Source organism: Notamacropus eugenii, chromosome 1 (assembly GCF_028372415.1).
Source record: "Notamacropus eugenii isolate mMacEug1 chromosome 1, mMacEug1.pri_v2, whole genome shotgun sequence".
Classification (NCBI taxonomy): domain Eukaryota; kingdom Metazoa; phylum Chordata; class Mammalia; order Diprotodontia; family Macropodidae; genus Notamacropus; species Notamacropus eugenii.
The window spans coordinates 324,541,495-324,565,829 of record NC_092872.1 but is presented as its reverse complement, the minus strand read 5'-3'; the positions used below and the strand labels follow the sequence as shown (position 1 = coordinate 324,565,829).

Here is a 24,335-nt window from a genome sequence, read left to right as displayed (position 1 = left end):
TGGGAAGTGGCTAAATAAATTGTGGTATGTGAATATAATGGAATATTACTATATCATAAGAAATGACAAAATGTACAATTTCAGAGGAACCTAAGCAGATCTTTATGGAACTGATGCAGAGCAGAAGTGAGAACTAGAAAAACAATGTATATAGTAACAACTACGTTATAGAATAAAGCAACTATAAAAGCCTTTAGAACTCTAATCAATGCAATAACTTATATCATGAATCCAAAAAATTGAAGATAAAAACCAACACTTATCTACCTCCTGCCAGTAAGATCATAAAAATTAAAATGTAAGCAGCACACATTTTTAAGCATGGGCAATGTGGGAATGTTCTTGCTGAATCATGCATATTTATGATGAGGGTTTTACTTTTTGTTCAATGGAAGGGCAGTGAGAAAGATTATAAATAAATTGTTTAAAAATAGATATTGTTGCTCTTATCTTTCCCCCAAAACTTACCCTTATTCTGAACTTATTTCTTCTGAAAATACTGCCATCCTTCCAGTCATTCAGTTCACATATGACTCCTCAATCTCCTATTACCCATATATCCATTACCCATATACCCAATCAATCAGTTACCAAATGTTGTTTCTTCCTCCACTTTTTTTGCTAAGTGGTACTGGGCCTGAAGTCAGGAAGACCCAAGTTCAAAACCAGCCTCAGATAACTTAAAAGTTGTGTGACCTTGTTAGTCTGCCTCAGTTAACTCAAATGTAAAACGAGAATTAATAATAGTCCCTACCTCCCCAGGTTGTTGAGAGGATCAAATGAGATCCTATTTATAAAGCACTTAGCACAGTGCATGGCACACAGCAGGCACTATTTAAAAAACACTTATTTCTTTCTTTCCTTCCTGGCATTCTATACTCACACAGCCATCACTTCAGTTCAGATCTTCATTACCTTTCTCCTGGACCACCAGCCAAATTAAAATTGGTCTCACTGCCTAAGGTTCCTCTTCTCTAATCCATCCCCTATACAGCTACCAAAGCAATTTTCCTCTGACTTTATCACTTCCCTTTTCAAACTCCAGTGGCTCTCTATTTACAGTAAGATCAAACATTATTTCAACTTTATCTCATCCTTGTTTCAGTTTTAAATTGCACATAATTATCTAACATATTAAAAAAAAGTTTGCAGAAGACTAATAACTGTCAGGAAAGTTCTTCTAACAATATCTATTGGCTTTCCCCAGAGTCATACACTGAGAATTCGTCACAGCCAACATCTGAACCTAACTCTCCAATACCCAGAACTACCATTTACTATTCCATGATACTTAAAGCCCCTAAATCTTTGCCTGCTATAATTGTGTATAGCACAGCTAGCCAGGAGAGAAGGAAAAAACATAAATATTAAAGTCATAGAATAACTAAATAGTCAGGCATTTGAGTTTTTATAGTTGCTATATAGTAAATATTAATTCTGAATTGTTGGAGAAGAGTTACTTTGAAAGGGGTATACCTGTCTTTACTGGTACACCTTGAATACAATGTGTGTCTAGGTGACCAAAAATGGCTGGAATTTTTTCCTTCTACAATATTAGATTAAAATTTGCTTTTAAATGGTATGAGGAATTTTGCCACTTCCTTAATTTTTTCACATATTAATATATTACGAGGCTTTATATTCCCTTTATCTTCAGTACTTGTGCTGTCTACAGGACTCCACCCAGGGTTAAACTGGCTCAAATGAATAAGCTTTTGACTTATCTTGCCCAGAAATACATATTGCAATCCAGGCCAGAGACCATGAACACATCAACTCTGCCACTGTTCCTTCATGTGTTCTTTCCTCTTAACCACCCACCATTAAACTGTGAACTCCTTAAAAACAGGGAATGCTTTTGTCTTTCTTTGTTAGCCTCAGCTTTGCACATTGCCTGGGGTAGGTACCTAGCAGATGTAAAATAAATGCTTGTTGACTTGACTATGTAATCCACACTCATCACCTCTATAACTTTCAGAACCAAGCTGTCCCTCTCTGGATCATTTCTCTCTATTCCATTTTACTGTAGGCCCACAGAAGGACAAGCAGATCTAGCTCTGCTTTTTCAATTGATCCCAAATGCTTAAAACAATGTTTGGCCCATATTTATATGGGCTTAGTTAATGCCTTTTCATTAATAATCATTCATTAATTCATTCAGGAAGGTTCCCCATCCTCAAACTGAATTCTTTTGCATAATTTTAATCCATGAGTTCCAAACCCAAAATATCAGCCACACACAAGACAATGTGCAGCTTTTTTCTCTACTCTAGTGATTCTCAGACTTTTAGGTCTCAGAATCCCTTTTCATAATTTAAAAATACTGTGGACTCCCCTTCAAAGAGCTTTATTTTAAGGTATATCACATCTACTGATATTTACCATTTATTAGCATTAAAGTATCTAAGTATTACTATGAAAATTATTTTCACCTCACAGACCACACCTTTCTCCACTGGACCATACTTTGATAACCACTGATGGACTCTTATCACAAATTTCAGTGAAATAATAAATTGTCACTTCTCCAAAGGGTTCACATAATTTCCACCCCAGCAACCAAGATTTGCTCCCATCAGACAGAGAACAAAATTCTCCCCCTGAGGATCTCCCTACCATCTGCAAAAGAAAAAACATAATGGTTAAAATTAATAAATTGATAGCTACCCAGGTTTGGGCAGAGAAGATCCAACAGATCACAAGGTTCCCATCACTACTATATGTGCCTGAACCAAGCTTGTGGTCTCTTTCCTAAACTATTTTTTTATTTTTGTCTAGGTAATCTATAGCAATTCCAATTATGACATTTCTTCAGTTTCTGCTTTTGTTAATCTTTACCCACATTCTCTCTACCATGTGTCTCTGATCCTTCCCCAGTTCTTGGGTTTCTTCACATGAGTGTTAATATACAATGTGCTAGCTACTCTACTATCTACTTGTCTTTTTTTCTTCCTATTTTCTTTCTTTTAAAATCCATCCAGAACCATATTACAAAACATGTGTTGGATTCTAATAAGTCTCTTGATAGCTAAGGTCAAATTTGCTACTTTATATCATCTTGCCTATTATTCATTTGTGTGTTGATCACTGCAGAGATATCTGAAGCCATGGGTTCTCTGAATCATCCTTTGATTAATTCCTGTGAATTTTGTAAGCATCACTACTGCTTTTCTTCCTCCTAGGGTGTGACTACTCTATATGAATATCTTAGCTTGGTAGATTTTTACCTAGGCTATTTTTCCCCCTATCTCTTCAATTTTTAAATCCTTTTGATTAGATTTTTGAGATTGGTCCAAACAAATACAACACACGCTAATCTCAATTACTTTTTTCATTTTTCAACAGATAAATCGGATGAGAAGTACAAATTGCAGAGAAGGTACCAGGACCAGACTAAGGTGCAAATCAGGGGCTCTACCTGGAGCTCCCTGTATCAATGAAATCATAATTTTATTCACTATACCCATGATTATTTGTTACAAAAAGAAGCAGGGGCTAGTGAAACAGTCACTGGAAGCAAATAGGATACAAGTCTGTAAAAAATATATGAAAGAATTTTAGGGTTTCTAGGAGCAGCAAGCTATCTCTAGTCACCAGGATTATCAATCATTAAATACAATGCTTTTTCCTTGTTTGACTAGATTTGCCACAGATTTTGCCATCTACCCTTTTCCCTGTGTTTGGACACTATTCAATCATGGTTCTTTTCCTACTACCTATGAGTTTTGACTGATCCTTTCCCATGGTGGGTCATGATTCATGTCCCAACAAACCCCTGTGGGTGAGTATTCTCCAGGGCTCTATCCTAGGCCCTCCTCCAAACCCCTTTCTCTTCTGTCTTTAGTTTCTTCATTTCATCAGTTCCTTGGATTAAACTATCATTTTTATGCAAATGATTCCCAAATCTACATATCTAGAATTAATTTCTCTTCTAAACTCCGGAACTTCATCTTAAATTGCATACACCATAGAAATTCAAAACTCAGTAACATCACAAACTTAAAATACATCCAAACTATCCTTCCCCCTGCCTCACTCATCCTCTTCCAAAAATTCTCTATTTCTATGGAGGGCACCTCCAATCATATTCAAATGTCTCCTCAACTTCTTACTCTCACCTCACATATCTAATCAGTTGCCAAATACTGTCAATTCTACTTCCATAATATCTCTCATACCCAATCTATTACCTTTCTCTCCTAGATTACTGCAAGAGTCTCCTAATGGTGATCCCTTATCCAGCTCTCTTCCTTCACCACAACCAAAGAGATATTGCTAAAACATAGGCCTGATCGTATCACTCACCTGCTCAAGAAGCTTCAGTGGCTCCTTACTTGCCTCTACAATAAAAAAATAAAGTTTTCTTTTTCTAATTTAAGACCCTTCCCAATATAGGTTCAACCTATTTTTTAGACACACACCACTCCATCCTCACATACTCCACATTCCAGTCAAACTATACCATTTATTATCATGTTCAATGTTCTACCTCCCATTTATATGTTTCTTCAAAGGAGAAGTTAAGTCAGTCAATAAGCATTTATTCAGTATGTATCTTTTGCCAGGTAGGCAGGCTGTGTCCTTAATGCCTAAAAGGCTCTTTCCTCCTAATGTCTGCCTAAAGTCTTTCAGAGGCTTCCAGATTGAAAGTGAGACTTGGGAATCTGGAAGACTGGAATTTTGCCTCAGGTATTATCCAGAAGCAAGACACTTTAATGATAATAGCACCTATCTCATAGGATAGTTAGGAAAATCAAATAGGATAACATATGCAAAGTGATTTGAAAACCTTAGCTATTTAAATCCTTGCTGACTCAAAGCTCAGCCTCAGGGTAACCTCATAAAAGAGACCAGGGCAGATTACTCCAAACTCATTTCTGCCTACCACCACCGAAAAGCAACCCATAACCTCCGTATTTATTTAGTCTGTATCCCACCACTGGAGGAAAAGAACCTTAAGGGCAAGAACTATTTTAAGTCCCCACCATCTAGCACAAATTAGGTACTTTAACAAATGAACAGTTATTGAACTTGTACAGAATTCCCTCTACAACATCCCCCAACAAGTGGTTACCCGACTTCAGTTGAAGATAAGTAATTGAGAAGTTTCCTGCATAAGGAGGAAGGTTGAACTAAATTGTTATCAATAAGACAGAGGTTGTATCCTCTCCTCTACAATAATTCATTCAGATTGCCTTGAATACTGCCTTCTCAATCATTCAGACATTTCATCTAAACTTTATTAACCTCCCCTTCCAATAAAGGGTATGGAGGGTTGCTAAACCAGTTAGTGTGAACAAGGTTAAAGAGGGATACAATTAACCCATTTAAGAGAATCAAGTATTTAAAAGCGTCTATTTGCATACAATTAATGTTCAACAGGTTAGAGAGAGGAGTCTCCTACATTTATTAAAGCAGGTCTAACAGGAGTTAGCAATTATTTCAGCCGGTACACTTCAAAGAGATTAAATAGAGGGTTGAACCAAATGATCTTAAGAAGTACCTCCCAATTTATGACAGCCCTTGTAATTTTTTTAAGTGAACCTCTGATTTCATCTGAGGAACTTTGATTTATTCATTTATTTCATTTAAGGAACTTACACGTAGCAGTAATTTTTCTGCAACTCAGATTGCTGCCTGGCATATCCAGGGTTTCAGCTACTTGCCTAAAATCTACACAGCCATTATTTCACAGAAGTGAGACTTGAATCCCGGGTCTCCTTGATTAGGGGCCAATTCCATGATGTGTCTCAAGATAAGTATGCTTTTTGAAAAACATGTGAAATCTTGATTAGTCTTCCTGATATAGTGGGGTCTTGCTACACATTAAATAAATGCCAGGGCATGAGAGCATATGGGTCTAGAACTGAAAAGAATCTCAGAGGCTAGGCTACCTAGTCCAACCCTTCTCATTTTGCAAAAGAAGCAAACTAAGGTTCAAGGAGGTTAAGTGATTTGCTTGAGGTCATGAAAGCAGTGACAAAAATCAGAATCTGAACCCCAGGTCCTCTGCCTTCTGAACCAGTGCTCTTTCCATTGCACTACACTGCCACCAAATGTAATGAGATATTAAAAATACCATTATATACAATGAGTTACCTAATTTTTTCTCTTAGAAATAGGAAATGGACCTCTGATGTCATTACTAGGGAGTCCCTCTACCAATGCAGGCCCATATCTTTTCTGTAACTCAGTCTTGGAGAGTTGCCAGACAGAGAAGTTAAGTGACTTGCCCTGGGGGTCACACTGCCATTATGTGTCAGAGGCTAGACCTAGGTCATCTTGATTTTTAGTATAGCTTCTGTACCCACTATGCCATAGCTGCCTCTCCCTTTCAAAAAGAGAATTTCAACAAATTCTGAAATCTTTTAACTTACAATGTCAATATAAACAAATCACTGAACCTATGAGTGAAAATACATCAAGTTTCCTTTTGATAGTTTCTCCAGACATGTGTAAAAGCTAACATTATGGGGAACTTCTTCCTGATGACACTCTGTGCATCTGTAAAAAAACAACAACAACAACAAAGACCTTTTTTTAAGAAAAGTAAAAACAGGTGGAAGAGGCAGAGAAAAGAATGTTGAATCTGGAGTCAGATGAATTGACGTTCACATCTCTGGCTCTCCTACCTCTAAAGCTGTATGACCTCGAGCACATCATTCTTTCAGGCTCTGTTTCCTGACATCTGCAAAATGATGGAAGCATCCCTAACCAAATTAAATTGATAGATTCTATTGATACGGAAAAAGTATTCAAAAATCTAGATATAGACTAGTAGTTAGAACTGGGTTCAATCAAAAAAAAATCAACAAATACTAATTAAACAACTACTTTGTGTCATACACTGTGCTAGCTGACAGATATACAAGCAAAAAGAATTTAACAATGCCTCCTCTCAAGGAGTTTATGTCTCAGTGGAGATTATAAGTGTGTGTATGTGCTTATTATCTCCACCACTGGGACATAAGCTTATCTGCAAAAATTAATTCTATATATATACATATAATAAAAATATGAATTGAATAAATACAAATATATATTAAATAAACACATGTTAGTTTGAGAGGAAAGGTACTAGGCAAGGGGAATGGGTATTAGGAAAGGTTTCAAGCAGAAGGCTGGTGATTCAGTTACATTTCAAGGAAAAAAGGAAGACTTGTGAGGCAGAGCTCAGGGAGTACATTACAGGCTTTTGGGACGGAAACGAGATGAAGTGGGAGGACAGTTTGGCTACATCATCAAATCTAAGAGAGTAAATGTCCAATAACACTAGAAAAATCTCAGTTGGGACCACATTGTAGAGGACTTTAAAAACTAAACAGTCTTTACATTTGATCCTAGAGGTGACAGGAAGCTACTGGAGTTGATTGAGGGAAGTTAACCCTTCAGATCTATGCTTAAGGAAAATTACTTTAGCAGTAACATGTAAAATGAATTAGAATGGGGAAGGGAATTGTGGCTGAGAGGTCTCTCTTCCTCTTAGAAAAAGCTCGGACACTATCTTCTGTCAGAAGACTTTTCTGATTTTCCCCTAACCCCCAAACTATATTTTATATAATACTTATTCAACTTATATTTATGTTCGACATATTACAAGTATTTCTTGCCCTTTAGAAAGTAAATACATTGCAACAAGTATTGTTCCATTCTTTGCGTTTGTTTTCCTAGCACAATGCCTGGCATGTGGAAGGAACATAACAAATAATTTCTGATTTACTGATAGGAGGTTGCATCAGTAATCCAGGTGAGAGGTGATAAGGCCTGAACTAAAAGGTAACTTTGTACATAGAGAGAACCCTTGGGATAAAGAGAAATGATTTGTGAAGGTAGAAGTGTTGCAATATTTGGCAACTAATTAGATATATTGGGTGAGAGTGAATGAGAATAATGCCTAAATTTCAAAACTGGGAGACAGGAAAGTTGGTGGGTACCGGGAAGAGCTAACTTCTGATACACACTAGCTCTTTGACTCAGCAAGTCCCTTAACCTCTTGGTACTCTAAGCAACCCCAAAAATTATAAATTGCCAAGAACATACCCATCTACATAGAGGGAATTTGCTCACCATTATCACTTATCCCATCTCTATTTCTAATAAAAAAAACAACACAACTTAATAGTATTAAAAATTGTTTCCCACTTTAAACACACACAAGTGGTTTTAAATTAACATCCAACAGAATCATCAATGACACCGTAGAGTTTATACAAATATTAATTGATTATATATCTGCCTAAATGCATACCAAACATGTCTAAATCCAATATTTCTCTTAATTGTTCTAGCCTCAAAAAGGGGGGGAGGTGAGAACCAGAAAAAACTTGTTCAAAGGAAAAATGGTTTTGTGAGGTTTTTTTAATGTTTAAGCAATTTTTTAGAAATCAGTATCCTTGAACGCTTCCATACTTACTTCAAAATGTACTTTTCTAAAAATAAAGCCTACCTAATTTTCATCGTACAAGAAAAAGTGGTATATAATATCGTATATTTACAGTAAATTATTCCCAAACACTGGGCACATGTTCTTTAAAAGCTTTAGTCAAGATTTCAAATCCAAAACTTAATTTCATACTATCAAAATGTCTTGACAAATAACTTCGCAATATCCAGAGCAACAATTAAAAGAAAAGGAAATAGAATCCCCTAAAGAAAAGAACAGGATCACGATTCAAAGACACAAACTATTACAATTCAGTGGCAGTCAAATTCCCTAATCTAACTTCGGAGTTACCAGGTGGAGCCCCTTATTGTTAGTACACACTAGCACTTTTTTGAAGTCATACATCTTTAATTTTTATTTTCTGTGGGTGTGAAAAACAAAAAAACTTCCTTAGCAAAATAAATGCTCAAAGAAAAGGGGTAAAGTGGGAATAATCTAATTGGGATTAGACACGTTATAATACCCTCAAGGGTAGTCATTCTCCTAAACCACTCCCACTTTCACAGCCCCCACTCAATAGGGATATCTACTACGCAGTGGTAAGCGTCTTAGACAGACAAACACACACCCTTTTGGAGGACTGGACAAATAAGCCAAGTGGCTAGATTTTATTAGAAATACATTCGAAGGGGCTAGCATTTAAAGACTGGTCATGTGAATTTGTGCTGTACATTTGGCGGTAGAAATGGCACAAGACTTGGCGAGGTTCTTATCAAAACAAAAGAGGCTCCGCAAGCGCTAATAGGTAGCAACCAGAGTCCAACGTAATTGCCCCATGGGTGGGAGGAAGAGAGGAGAGGTATGACTCTTCTCCCCCTCCCTCATCCTCGCCTACAAACCTACCTCAATTTCTTTCCTAGCCCCAGTTGCTCCGGGCTGCGGGGGAGGGGAGGGAGGGGCGGAGGGAAACTTACCTCGGCCTATCTGGTCTCCGAAGCCGCCCCGGGGGGCAGCAGTTTGAGGTGGTTCTACCTCCCGGACCCGGGGGGACCGAGTCCAGACCCCGCACACCAGCTGGCCCTAAGAACCTCCAACTTTCACTTCCTTCCCTCTCGGGCTCCGTCCCCGCACCCCCAGCGTGGACCCGCCAACCGACAGCACCAACGTCAAATCCTCTACTAAAGCATTCAAAGTCAGCGAGCTCCACCCGCCGCTTCCAGCCTCTGGGGGCGGGATTCCCTCGCTTGGGCCGGGAGACCAACATCCTAAAACTGCCCCCCGGAGCGGGGCAGCCCTGGCTGCGGCGGCCGCGATCCCGGAACTGCCGGCGCCCGGACGGGACAGGTCGCGCCGGGCGTGGGAGTGGGTCCGCCGCGCAGAGTCGCGGGGAGCTGGCCCGGGTCTCCCCCCACCTCGGCGCGCCCTGCCGGCCGCTCGGCGTGGGATTCCCCCACCTCCGCTCCTTTCATGCCCTCTCTTCCCCAGTTCTCTCCTCAGGGCCAGGGCTGCCCAGCCGGCTCGGGCAGAGGCTCTAGGGCAGCAGCGTGAGCCCCGGAGGAGCCAGTCCCCCTTCCAGCGCCCGCCAGAAGCCCGGAGACGCAAAGGGGGCGAGCCGAGACAAAAGGAGCGCTACGAAGGGCTGAAAAAACGGAAGAGCCACGCTAGAAGTGTCCCCAGCGCCCTCCCCCACCCGCCACCCCGTCCCGGCTCTTACTCATAGTGGCGGAAGATCTCGTTCGTAACTTTGCAGTAGAAAACTTCCTCGTCGGGCCGCAGGTCCCCCGGCGGCTTCTGCCTCACAAACGGCTTTCGGTGCAGCAGCGGCATCTCCCCCGGCCCGCGTGCTGGCCCGGACCCTCGGCCGCCCGCGCTCGTCCCACTTCCCTAACAAAACTGGAGGAGAAGGAAAAAAGCCGGTCAGGTCCGGGGCGTCCGACCCTCTGGGACCGGCGGCGGCAGAGGGCGTTGGCAGAACGGTGCGCCCCTTTTGTGTGACGGACGAGCTCCTTCCCGCAGCTGCTCCGGCTCCGGCGGCGGCCCCACAGGGTGAATCACTGAGTGAATGAGTGAGCGAGCCGTCCCCGCCGCCGCTCCTCTACTAGCCTCCCTCCCCCACCCCCGCGTCTCCTCCTCCTCCCAAGTCTCCTCCTCCTTCCCCTCTTCCTCCTCCTCCTCTTCTTCCCCTCCTCCCCCTCCTCGCTCACAATGGGGCGCTGACGCTCAACCGCAGCCGGCGGTGTGGACAGCCTCCCCACCCCCAGCCCAGCCCCCGCACACAAAGTGCTACCAAGGTGGATCGGGGGAAGCCCTCGGCTTCGATTCCTCTCGGGCTTTGTTTGTCCTGCCCACTTCACCACCCGGCTGACATCGGGCCAGCTCTCAGCGATACATTGTCTCCTCTTACCTGCAGTAACGAAAAATGCCGCTCCTCTGCCTTCCTAACTACAAAGAAGGGGGAAAGACCGCTTACGTTCTCTATGGTGGGTCCCACCGCCACTCACCCTGTCCTGAGCTCCTAGGAAGTTTGTGTCTTGTTTTTTTATCTACTTTCGGCTCTAAAGGAGGAAGAACTCTGGGGTGGAGCTTTGCACGTCCCTCTTCTACCTTTTTATTGGCTGCTCAATGACTTTTATAATTTGTCACTGCTACAGGAAGAGATAGAAGGAGAAAAAAAGAGAAGCCTGGGAGTGCTACATTATTAATGAATGGAGCAGTTCCTTGTGAAGTATCAGAAGCATCCTCCATATTTGAGATTATGAAGCTAAAGATCTAGGGAAAATTTTGTTTTCCTAAGTATATGGCTAACGAACTGAAGTCTGCATACTCAAAGTTGCGACCAAAGTGTTACTATACATTGTGGAAAGGGGATCCAAAATACTTTTTTACTTTGATTATAAAAGATAGAAATCTAAAAATAAAGGAAAAAATTATTTGGTGCTTTAAAAATTAGAATCCCTATTTTTTAAAAAAAAAGATTTACTTGTGGCAACATGCACCTCTGGAAAAAAAATATGTAACTGGAGAATAGTTTACTCAAGAAAAATTATTCAACCCCAAGAAGAAATTGCAGCAAGATCATAAAGTCATAGATTTTAGACTTTGAGGCCATCTGGCCCAAATCCCATCGTTTCAGAGATGAGGAAACTGAATCCCAGAGAAGTTAAGTGACATGTTCAAGATAACACAAATAATAAATGGCAGAGCCAAAGGAACTTATATAATAAAATATTTTATCATGGAACAAAAATTTCTACACCCAAAGGGTTTCCTTTAATATGTTAACATACTTTTTTTTTTCAAATGTTTTCTGATTATTCTGGTCTTCAGGTCTGATCTGCTATTACAAGCTTTTAGTTCACATAAAAAATGTAGTCGAAATAATGATTACAGGGTATGAACCCCTATTTGGAGGCATCTGAGGGACTCCTCCCCATGAAAGGAAGACATGTATGCACTGCCACCTTGCTTAAAGAACACAAGATCTACTCAGGTTCCAGTGAATTAAGCTGTCTTCAAGAGACTGACAACTAAGTTGTCAAGTGGAAGGATTTTTGTTAGAGGACAGGCCACTTCTTTCACAGGCCTGATAAGGTGCTCATTTTCTTTTTCTTTTTAGTACTCCCTCTTCACATTTTTCCTTGCATCTTTTAGGATTTCTCCCCACCAACACCACCCCCCAGCAGTTAACTTAGTAGGAAAAGCAGCATGTGGCTGTTTACATGTGCTTGCCAGGTTCTTATTTGCTTTCCACATGAGTACAGGTCAGGTACTAGAGTTCCAAAACAGACTTGCCTAAAGTATGGCAACATTGATATAGCAGTAGACAAGTACTTGCCTGAGGCTCAAGAGGAGACAGATCCTTAGAATTGACTTTCTCAGCCTTGGGATTTGCCTAGGATAATACCAAATTCAAACATTCCCAAAAGTAGTACTCTGGACCACCTGCCTCCTAAAGAAAGATTTCATCAACAGAATGCTTCTTAGAGAATGATAATCACCAACCTAGACCCTGCAAGGGAGGCCTGAGTACTAGGCATCATCATGGGAAGTCAAGTAAATATAGATCTTGTCACCCTTCCCCAATATTTCTCAGTTGCTTAGGCAAAGCAGGTTCAATGGAAAGGATTACTTGTGGGGGTACAGGATGCAGGAGGAGGGGGAAGTCCTGTTGCCTGTATTTGGGAAAAAATAAATTGAGCTTTACCATAAGTATATTTGGAAATTTTCCAAGAGTGCTCCAGGTAGAGGCAATAAGCCAAAGAGAAAAACTAATTAGATCAGGCCCTCAGGATTGTATCCAGTCTGTATAAACCCAAAGTCTGGAGAGGCCCTAAGCCACAGAATTTCATCTGTATTTGGGATTCTTAGTCTCCTCGTCAAGTATCCCAATAATATTAGCAAAAGCAGAAATATAGCTTTGTGTTAATTTTTTTAAATGTATCTATAGTTGGATTTTCTTTTATGCAAACTTAGCATTGTTCTTTCTTAGTACTTCAGCTAATATATTATTCCCAATTTTAAATGGTGATATTTCTTTGTGTTATATATGCCATTTATTTCATTCAAATCTTTACCTTTTAGCTGAAAATGTTAAATTTATATTTAATTAGCTCCTAAATATTATTTCACTTCATTGTTGTCTAGTGAATGTAAGTTTAAAAAATGGTAATGAAACATTGCTTTTGAAACCAAACAAAATTTATATTGATAGCATTCTTTCAATCCCCAGATTGCCAGCTAAATTTAGTCATTTTACAAAAGCCTATGCTAAAAAATTCACAATACTAATAAACATATATACATATATATGTATATATACTTTATTCCTCTATTTTATCATGAGAATTTTTATGTTAGGTGTTTTGCAAGAGTTAATGTCTTTTCGTGTATTTGAATGATTAGATTTTTGGTAACGAAAAGGCAACACTCTATTAAACTATACAACAGTTAAAGATAAGCCATTAGCATGAAAGAAGCATGAAAGTAAAAGTGAGAAGGGAGAAAATTTATTGCAATAAAAAAGGAAAGACAAAATTCTGTTTTATTTTTAAAAGTACACTTAACGTTAAAAGTTAAAAAGAAAACAAGTCTGTGAAACATTGGGAAGAGAAGGGGGCATTAAGATGATTTCTAGATAGAATTACCTCCATGTTTTAATTTTAAATGCACCAAGAAGGCCCTTTGGCCCCAAAGCATCTGACTCTACCTCCCATGATGAAATAAAGCACCATGGTTAGTTATTCCATTTTGGGTAGGAACTGAAGGCCAGTTAAAATGGAAATATGTTGCCTCAGTAAATTTCCTTGAAATTCTCTCACACCACTGCACTCTTCTGATTCTCCTATGTCTCAGAATGTTTTTTTTTTCTCTCTTCATTGGTCCCTCTTCATCTTCTGCCCTATAACTGTAGACATTATAATAATAATTATTACAGTAGCTTATATTTACATAAGGTTTGGAAGTTTACAAAATGCCTCCTTCACTAAAAGTCTATGAATGAAGTAGTGCAAGTATGAAAAATGAAGACATTCCGGTTCAGAGCAACTCAGTGACATCCTGCTTCAGCCATCTCAAGCTCCAATATCCTTACCCTTGCCCCTGTGCAAGTTAGCCTGGTTTTTCCTTAACGGGTATTGAGGTTGTAGTTGGAACTTGGAACTTGGGGGAAGAACTAAAGGCTCAGACTTCATCTCTTCCTTGATGCCGAAGTACAAAACAGCCAAAAGGAGCTCCAGACATCTTTCTGTGATACTTGAGACTGGTGTAAAATAATGGGTCACTCAAACAAAGAAGCTTTCCTCAGCTGAATCATTTTGAGGTATCTTCAATTTATTTCTTTGTTGAATATGATACTTCTGCTCTGGCTGACTAAATCTCCTTTTGTTAAGTATTTAATGATCTCCAGATGTCTTGATTTGTTACAATATCAAACCTAAACTACCCAGGGATTAAGACACAGCCTAGAACAATTGACATAGGCATGCAGGACTAGAACATTTACTTCAAGCTCCTTGGAGTAAAAGATAGGCAATGCAAGGAAAATAAGCCCAAATTATTCTTCATGCTTCTGAAGGTGCTTTTGATGATGCCGCCAGATAGTAGTTCTAACTTTGAGACACCTCTCCCACTCACAGAGAATTAGAGAATAAACTGCCTTCAGCCTTTCAACCAGGAGAGCTTAGTATGGGTAGGCTCTATGTCCCTAAGAACTGGACCTTGGACCTGCATTAGACTTTCTTCTAGATCCATTAGTTTTGTCATTCCTGGACCTTCCAACTTGTTAATTTAAACTTCCAACTTCTAGAAGATTTCCTTATAACTCACTTTATCTTTAAAGCAACATTGAACGAGTTGAATTTTGGGGAATTGAAAATTGCCCTCATTAGAAAAGAACAAATACAGAAGAACTTGCTTTTGCTTTGCTCTTCCTGGGACTGAATGACTTTGTATTGCTAATGGTCGTTATCACCCAGTTTCCTAGGAGGAAGCCTACTGAAAGAAATCTTCCTCTCAGTTTTAAGGAAGTTATATCTGTGTGTGACTAGGGAAACAACAGTTAGGTATAGAATGCCTTTATAAAAATGATAGTGTAGCTGAATTAGCACTCAGCAGTCATATAATTGTATATGGACAAAACTCGTCTTTGAGGAGTGGCACGAGGGACCCTAACAATGAAAGAATGCAAACCAAGAAAGATCTGTAGGATTGTAAAATCATCTAACCAAACTGAAGGAAGTTTTTGGAGATTTTTACATCTGACATTGAGATCGACCAGAATTTTGCCAAATATACTGTAGTGATTTTTTTTGTTTAAGCCATTACAGGAGATGTTTGAAAGAATAATGCTTAATTCTCCCCAGGAGTCTACAGATATTTCAGATATTCTGACAAATTACCAATTACACCCCCCATTTAAATTGACTGAGGTCCTGCATCAATTTCTACTCTCACCTCAGAACTCTAAAGTATGATATCTCTCTCTCTCTCTCTCTCTCTCTCTCTCTCTCTCTCTCTTTCTCTCTTTCTCATGATTGCTGTTTTCACAGTACCATTCTTACACCTAGACAAGGCCCTGTAGAAGATCTCACTCATCATAGGTTCTAAAAATTAAATATGAAGAATACAACTAAATAATTATGAAAAACCTACAGAAACAACAAATATTACCCTTTTTATATGGAATATGTTGTATGGCAAATGGAAGTGACTGAAAAAACTTAAATTAAGTTAATTTATTAAATTAATTAATTGTCTGCCTTAAGGCAGACAATTATCCTGTATTATATGGTATAAAGGTGGTGCCAAGACAAAGGATTGTGCCAAAGGCTAGTAGTAGAGTACAGTCTAGCAGGAAATCCTCCTGATTTGGAGCTAAGACAGTTGGTTTCCATAGCTATGCTTTCCATAAGCTCAGTTCCACAAAAATGACTTCACTCCTAGCAACAGCAGAATGATTAACTGGGATTTGACCAAATGAGCTTCATTCTCCCCACCTCGCTTGCCATTACCACCCCACCACTGGAATTGGTGATGGGGGGGGGGGGGGGGGGAAGGAAATCCTTCAGCTGCCTCAGTCCCTCACATTGACCTTACCTTGGGTTTGGGTCTGACTTAGGCTCCTGGGGAATGTGTTCTCTAGCAGGACCTGAGCTCAGTCCAAGGATGTCAGACAACTGCTTTGGTATGATTTTTTTTCAGCTGTCCCCAGAAACCTGCCATGGCTACAGAGTGGCTTCCTCTCCCAGGACTCTATGGAGATGATCTTAGGTGGGATTTACAAAGTCCTCTGCATGGTGGAGAAAAACAAAGTTGGGAGATCTTGTCTCTCATAGCAGGATAAGGTAGGTATAAGTGCAGGAATGGGTAGTCACAGTCAAGCTGAGTGTCTCTTTCCCTCCCACCTTCAAAAGCTGTGGACAGAGTATACTGTGTAAACATAAAGACCACATTTGTTGTTATATTTAAAGCACTCTATAAATGCAAAGCATTTTACTTGTATTATCTCAGTCTTCACAATTACCTCTATGGTAGGAGCTGTTATGAGAAAGCTTAAGTAATTTGCCTATGGTTGGAGCCAGGATTCTAACTTAGGTTATAGAATCATAGAAGCACAAGGCAAGTGAGCTGTGCAAATCCAGAGCTACTTCCACCCTAAATCTTGTAACAGATCACTTGTGCCTGTTCTGTGGTCGTGCCTCCCAAAGTACAGAACTGATTGATGATCAGCCACAGCCACACACACCGTCGGACCCTGACTCCAACATTGTGATATCATTGGTCTGCTTCTAAAAATGAAGGATGTACAAATAACAACAACAAACATCCTGCTCCTTCCACTTTACCCTCTAGACTAGACATCTCAGTCGCTATCTTTGAAACCTTGAAAATAGTAAATTTGGATTTGGAAACATACTTTCTCATTCTCTGTTGCTTCAGAGGGAAGACTGGAAGTGATGGATATAATATACAAAGGAGGCAGATTTCTGCTCACTTTCAGCTATTGTAAGCAACTTGGCTTACAGTAGTCAGAATGTTCCACATGTGACCATGGGCTGGCAAGTCACTGAAATTCTCAGTCCCCTAAACCAATATTCATTCAATCAATAAACATTTATTAAGCATCTACTAAGTGCCAGGCACTGTGCATAAGCACTGTGGTTACAAAATGAAGCAAAAGACAATCACTGCCCTCATGGAACATTTATCCAAACAGTTTTGACTGAAACCCTGTTAGTAAAAAATTTTATTTACTTAAAAATTGTAATGTCCTACTACTAATATGTTATATTATGAAAATACACAAAAATAAACATTAAAAAGGAAATAAAGGCAAAGAAGCAATTTTAGAATGTTTTATTATAATATAAAACATCTTTCACTAAAATATTAATTTTTAAATCTTTAAGTCTTAATATTATTAATATATCCTCAACGTTCTGAGCAATTAACTGCTTCTGATGCCCTGTATTCTTAGAATCTCTGATATGTCCTGCATTAAATTAAATTTAATATCATAATACCATTATAATATTATAATACTATAAGTATATAATACCATAACCAATTAAAATTTTGGATGCTTATTCTTAATTCACAAAATAACCCACTATTTCTTCCAATTAACTTTTAAACTATATATATACATATATATATTTCACATATATATATAAAAACCACCAATGAGGTTAACAAGAAGAAAATAGCAATAGAGAAACCACTAAAATATTTTGTTCCAAAAATACACAAGGAAACAAATGAAACTCAATCAAAAGAGATGGTAGAGGAACAGGCCTGAAATATCATGGACTAAACCTCACAACACCTTGCCTACAACGGAATCTATGTTTTGTGTGACTAAATTACAGAATGAGAAGGGAATCATAATCAAGTCCAAGGTTAATATTAAAGGAAAAATTGTCTCCAGTAGTCACTCAAAAAAGAAGAGGATCTACAAGAAAATGGGTGAAAAAGCAACAGGGAGAAGGAAGTAGAAATCTCCTTTCACTGGTAGGAAGAGTCCCAATACAGAACTCTTTCCTAGTGTCCTTAACCATGGAGACAGCTGATATTGCTTTATATTCGGTGAATAATTTCTGTTTGGGGGAAGTTTGAGAGATTGTGAAGATCAGAAAAAATAGCTACCCCTCTTTGACCTGGAAGTGTTTCTCCCAAGATTTTCCAAGTAAACCATCATATAATGTCATTAGCACATAGGGATAATTTCATCCTCTCTTTGCCAACATTTATGTATTAAATTTCTTTCATCTTATTGCTATTACTGATATTTCCAAAAATATATCAAATAATAGAGGAGAAAATGAGTATCTTTGCTTTATTCTATGTATTAGAAAAGATTCTAGTATATTCCCATGATGCTTATGTTTTTAAACAGTTTTTGTGATAATTAGAAAGATTATCCTATGCCTATACTTTGTTGGGTTTTTAGCATAAGCGCTTATACTTTATCAAAGGTTTTTTTTCTTCATGTACTGAGATAATCATGTGGTTTGAGATATTTTTGTTGAGTAATAATGTCAATTTTTTTTTCTAATTTTAAGCCATACTTTCATCTCTGGCATAAATCCACATTATTCATGTTGAATGATTTCTTAGGTCAATAGCTAGTGTATGTCTGGTAGGACTTTATTTTAAAATTTTGAATCTATATACATATATTAATAATACTGGTCTATAGTTCTTCCTTCATACTTGTTTCTCAAAACAATATAGACAACAGAAAAGCAGGAGAGGTGAACAAAAGCAGCAGTCAAGGAAAGCAACAGAGTGAGAACAGAGACAATACAGGATTTTTGAACCAATATTCAAATCGTAATTCAAAATGTACACATGGAATAAGGGGGCAAAGGCAGAGGTAACATTGAAGTGATGATGAAAAGGCATGCCTAGGGCAGTATGGAAAGAACCTTGCAGCACTCCACCTACAGGTGAATCAGTTTGTTTGTTTGTTTTGTAGGATTAAATTACAAAATGGGATAGTGCATTGAAGGGTGAAGAGGAAGAGGAAGAGAAGAAAGAAAGAGAAGTGTGTGATGTGTTCAAAGTTGAGGGCTACAGTGAGGAGAAGGTGGCTCCTATGGTCTCTCAGAAAGAGAAAAGCCTCCTGCGAATGAGTTAGGTGGAAAGGAGAGTGATTAGAAAGGAGGAGGAGGGGAGAGAGAACTTGTTCTTTTGGAGAGAGAAGGCGCCACTAAAGAATGCTTCTTTTGGGAAAGAGATATTCTGTGAAAGGAGATGAGGATCATGTGCTGAATGTTGTCTGCAGGATTTGGTGCCTGAAAAGACTACTCATCTTGCCTTGGCAGGGGCGGGGGAAGAGCTGAGAGTTTCTGGGGGCAACTGGTGCCTGGGAGAGTAGGAGGGCATTGACTCAGGGAGGAAATTTTGAGGCAAATGGGAAAAGAAGGTGAGGGGGAGAGACGATATGTCAAGGGTGGGCTACGTAATTAGGGATGTGTGTACTGGGGGGAGAGGGGCAGTCTTGCCATGGGACAGTGTCCTCTCTGTAAGATGTACAGAAATTGACATTTATGGGATTGAGGCACAATGAAAAAGGGGGCAACAGGGATCAACTTCTACAAAGCAATGGCAGAAACTGCTTAGAAGAAAAAATCCAGAATAGATACCCCTAGAAGTTTTGATTCCATGAAGAATGCAGAGAATAAGAGTATAGGTGATGACCATATAGAATAAAAGAATAAAAACAGGATGGATTATGAAGAGAGTAAAGGAAAGACATTTCTAAATAGGACTGCAAAAGAACACTCATTTTCAAGCAAAACACAGAACTTTTACAAAATACAATAAAAAACAGTCATTGGTTCAAGGACCACAAACAAAAGACAGACCGAAATAGAGATTTAACATTGAAATCCTAAATAATGAGCATGTCAAAGAACAAGTCATAGAAACAATGAGTAACTATGTGAAAGAAAATGATAATGATGAAAAAACAAGCCAAAATTTCTGAGATGCAGCTAAAGGGGAAGAAGCATCAGGGGAAAAATCATATCTACGGGGAAAAACTAGAAAGCAGCCTGGCATAAATTAGGCTCAAACTAACATCTTGCATCATATTCCATAATTTATTGTAAATGGTTATGTGACCTTAATATTAAAGATCATACTATCTGAGAGAGAGAGAAAAAGAGAGAGAGAGGCAGATTATATTGCTGTAATAGCTATGAATATGAGAGACATTTTTAACCAAACAAGATATAGAGGTAATTACAAAAGATTAAATAGATAACTTTAATTACATGAATCTAAAAAGCTTCTGCACAGACAAAATTAATATCCCTCAGATAGGAAAGGAAGCAGTCAAATGGGGAAAAAAATATTAGAATCAAATTTCTCTGATAAGGGCTGGATATCCAAGGTATACAAACAATTAAGTAGTATATGTAAAGCTAATGTGGCATTCCTAATGTGGTCAAAAGATATAAACAATTTTCAAAAAAAAAATTACTCAGTATCCCCAACCACATGAAAGAATGCCAAATCACTAATACTAAGAGAAAAATAAATAAATCCTGAGGTGTCAACCTCATGTCCTGCAAATTGGCAAAACTGACAAAATTTGCAATGTTGGCCAAGTTGTGGGGTGGTAGACCGTTAATACACTCTACTGATGAAGCCTTGATATGGTACAACCATTTTGGAAAGCAATTTGGCATTATGTAAATAAAATGATTAAAATGTCCTTACCCTTTGACAGGGAGGCTCCGTTATTGGGCTTATACCCCAAGGGGGGGCAGCTAGGTGGTGCAGTAGATAGAGCACCAGTACAGGAGTCAGGAGAACATGAGTTAAATCTCACCTCACACACTTGACACTCACTAGCTGTGTGACCTTGGGCAAGTCACTTAACCCCAATTCCCTCATCCTGGGTCATCTCCAGTCATCCTGATGAATATCTGGTCACTGGATTCAAATGGCTCTGGAGGAGAAGTGAGGTTGGCGACCTGCACAGCCCTCCCTCACTCAAAAAACAAAGTCAAGTGCAAGTCATGTCATTGTTTCTCTGATGGCATGGTCTTCTTCGGCAACGAAGGATGACCACACATACCCCAAGGAAATCATAAGATAAGAATAAAGTCCCCATACACACTAAAATATTTTTATGAGTACTTTTTGTGATAGGAAAGAAGTGGAAAGAAAATAGATGCCCATTGGTTGGAGAATGGCCAAGTAAATTGTAATATGTAAATGTCATGGAATATTAAAACTGTGCTATAAGAAATTATGAAAATGATGAATATAGAAAATAATGTCTACATGAAATGATGAAGAATGAAGTAAACAGAGCCAAGGAAAATATATACACAATAACCACAACAGTGTAAATTAAAAGAATAACCACACAAAAATAATCAACAATTTGTAGCAAAATTACAAAGATCAGGAATGACTCGAATGAAGAGACATGGAAGAACCACCCTCAATCATGGAAGTGAGAGGTCCACAAGTATTACATATTGCACATATTTTCAAACTATTTTTTCCGTCTTTAAAGAAGATTATTTGTTATATGAGACAGCTACTTGGGAAGGGGAGGAGGGAGACCAGGAAAACCATGATGATGTATTTTTAAAAATCAATAAAAATGTATTTCAAATAGAAAACAGAAAATCCAAATCCTAGAGTTTCAACAAAGATATTGAGACAATGGCTTTAGCAAAGTTGCAGTCTATAAAATAAGTCCTCAAAACTCAAATGCATTTCCATAAAATAATTTAAAAATTGAAGAGGCAATAAAAGAAAGTGAAATCCCATTCCAAATAACTACAAAATGCATAAAATATTTGAGGATCAATCCACCAAAGTCCACAAAATACTTGTATAAATTCAATTACAAAGTGCTCCCTAAAAATACAAAGAACTTAACTATCTAAAGGAATAATAAGTGTTCATGGCTAGAGTGTGTCACTATAATAAAGAGGACAAAACTACCATAATTAATTTACATGTTTAGTATTATAACAATCACATTTTCAAAAGAATACATAAAACTCAATAAAATGGCAACAAAATTCATTTGGAAAAAGAAAAGATATAATACTAAAAGGGAAATAATAATGGGGATGAAGTAGGAATAGAACTTTCAGACCTCAAACTAAATTCAGACCTCAAACAGCAGTCTCAAAACCATTTGGTATTGGTCAAAACATGGAGAGGCAGATCAATGGAACAAACTAGACTAGGGAGAATGGAACTCAACAACATAGTGTTCAATAAACTGGAAAACTTCAAATACTTAGGAAAGAACTCCCTATTTGATAAAAACTGCTGGGGAAAATAGAAAGCAGCCTGACAGAAATTAGACTTAGACCAACACTTTATACCATATTCCTAGGTAGTAAAGCTTATAGAGTATGGGATTTGGAGTCAGGAAGACCTGAGGTCAACTTCAGCCTCTGACATTTACTGATTGTGTAACCCTAGACAAGTCACTTAACCCTGTATGTGCTTCACTTTCCTCATCTATAAAATAAGGATAATAATAGCATCTACCTTACACGGTTATTGAGAGGACAAAATTATTTTAATATATGTAAAGTGATTTACAAATCTTGAAGCATTAGATAAATGCTAGTTATAATTATCATTATTCCACAATGATTCTAAATGGATATATGCCACTAATATTAAAGACTATACTATAAAAAAATTAGAAGAGTAGATTATGTACCTTTCACAGCTTTGAATAGAAAACGTATTTTTAACTAAACAAAGGATTGAGTCTAATACAAAAGATAAATTAATTAACCTTTATTCCTGGAGACTGAAAAGCTTTTACACCAACAAAATTAATGCACCTAGGAAAAGAAGGGAGGTGGTAGATTGGGGAAAATAATCTTTATATCAAATTGGTATCCAACTTGGACACCAATTCTTGGGATCCAAGATACATAAACAATTAATAGATTTGTGTGTATATTACCAAATGCCATTCTAAGTTGCCAAATAATGCATATGTACAAGCAGTTCTCAGATGAAGAAATTACAAACTATTAACAACCATGTGAAAGAATCATCAAAAAAGAAATACACATGAAACCCTGATGTTTCACCTCATATACTGAAATTGGCAAAAATAACTAAAAATGGGAATAGTAAATGGTGATGCGGTTGTGAGAAACAGGCACACTATCTGAAAGTGAGTTGGAGATGCAAGATTGGAGGTCAGCAGAGAAGTTAAGGAAGAGGTAGGTTTGAAAATCATCAGCATAGAGATGGTAATTAAATCTATGGTAGGGAGGGTAGGCCAATCCAAAATGTTCCTGTTCTTTATAGTATGATTCCAAATCTGTTTTTTTTTTAAATTCTGAATTTAATACCATATAAAATAAGCATTTTTATATACAAATTTAATAGCAGTGTGAAGAATGTATTGGAAAGGGGAGAAACTTGAGGCAGGGAGCACCCACTTCACAGGGTTGTTATGAGATTAAAATGATAGAATATTTGTAAAGCACTTAGCATAATACATCCTGACACACAGAAAAATAAATTAGCTTAATAAATCAATGCTTGTTCCTTTTCTCCTATGCCTTTTTTATATTAGTGGTCTCCTATGATTCCTTTGCATTTCCTGTATACTCTGTGGGTGAAATATTCTTACTTTATGGAGTATTTGTACAGAACCTGGGAACTTTTGACCATATATGTGGAGATCTTTTTCAGGCTTCCATCACTTCTCACCTGGACTATTACAATAGTGACCTAATTGGTTTCCCTGTCTCAAGTTTCTCCCCTTTCCAATTCATTCTCCATACTGCTATTAAATTTGTTTTCCTAAAATATAACTCTCTCCTTCCTTCTAGTTAATAAACTTCAGTGGTTCCCTATTGCCTCCAGGCTCAAATATAAATTCTTCAATTTGGCATCTAAAAGCCCTTCCAAACCTCACCCGAATCTGCCCTTCCAGCCTTATTGCACATTTCTTATTCCTATCCTCACGCCACAAGCAAGCTACAGGTCAGCCAAACTGACCTGTTTGCTATTCCTTATATATGGCACTCCATCTCCCATCTCCTTATCTTTGCACTTGCTGTCCCTGTCTGGAATGCCCTTCCCTATTGCCCTTCAAGGATCAGCTTGAATACCACCTTCTATGTAAACAGTTCACTGACCCCTGTCCCCAGCTTCTATTGCCTTTCCCTAAAAATTACTTTGTATATATTTTATACATACCTTTACTTGTATACATTATTTCCCCAAACTAGACTGTCAGTTGTTTGAGAGTAGAATATGTAATGGCCTTTTAGCCAAGGCTCATCATACCTGTACAGGGATTAGGGAGTAGGTGAGAGCAGAAGATATAAGGGGAAATGAGAAGGCCTTTCTGCACACACAGCACCCCATGCACTATGGTTTTTTTTAAAAATAGGTACTGTTCTACTTCCCAGTTCAGTGTTTACTGTAGTGAAGT

At 38.3% G+C, this 24,335-nt stretch overlaps 1 protein-coding gene across 13 annotated transcripts in view; it reads right to left on the bottom strand.

Moving 5' to 3' along the window:
• Window positions 1–24,335, bottom strand: part of BAZ1A (bromodomain adjacent to zinc finger domain 1A) — a 249,851-nt gene that overhangs the window by 111,840 nt on the left and 113,676 nt on the right. For 7 of the 13 annotated variants that reach the window (XM_072629668.1, XM_072629665.1, XM_072629674.1 and 4 more), the window contains one exon: window positions 10,098–10,276. In XM_072629668.1, coding sequence (XP_072485769.1) covers window positions 10,098–10,210 — 113 coding nt within the window. In that variant the 5' untranslated portion in view covers window positions 10,211–10,276. Of the gene's footprint in view, window positions 1–2,432; window positions 2,524–9,357; window positions 10,042–10,097; window positions 10,554–10,787; window positions 10,941–24,335 lie in introns of those variants that run through there. The other 6 variants (XM_072629663.1, XM_072629664.1, XM_072629671.1 and 3 more) reach the window with 5 other exon arrangements.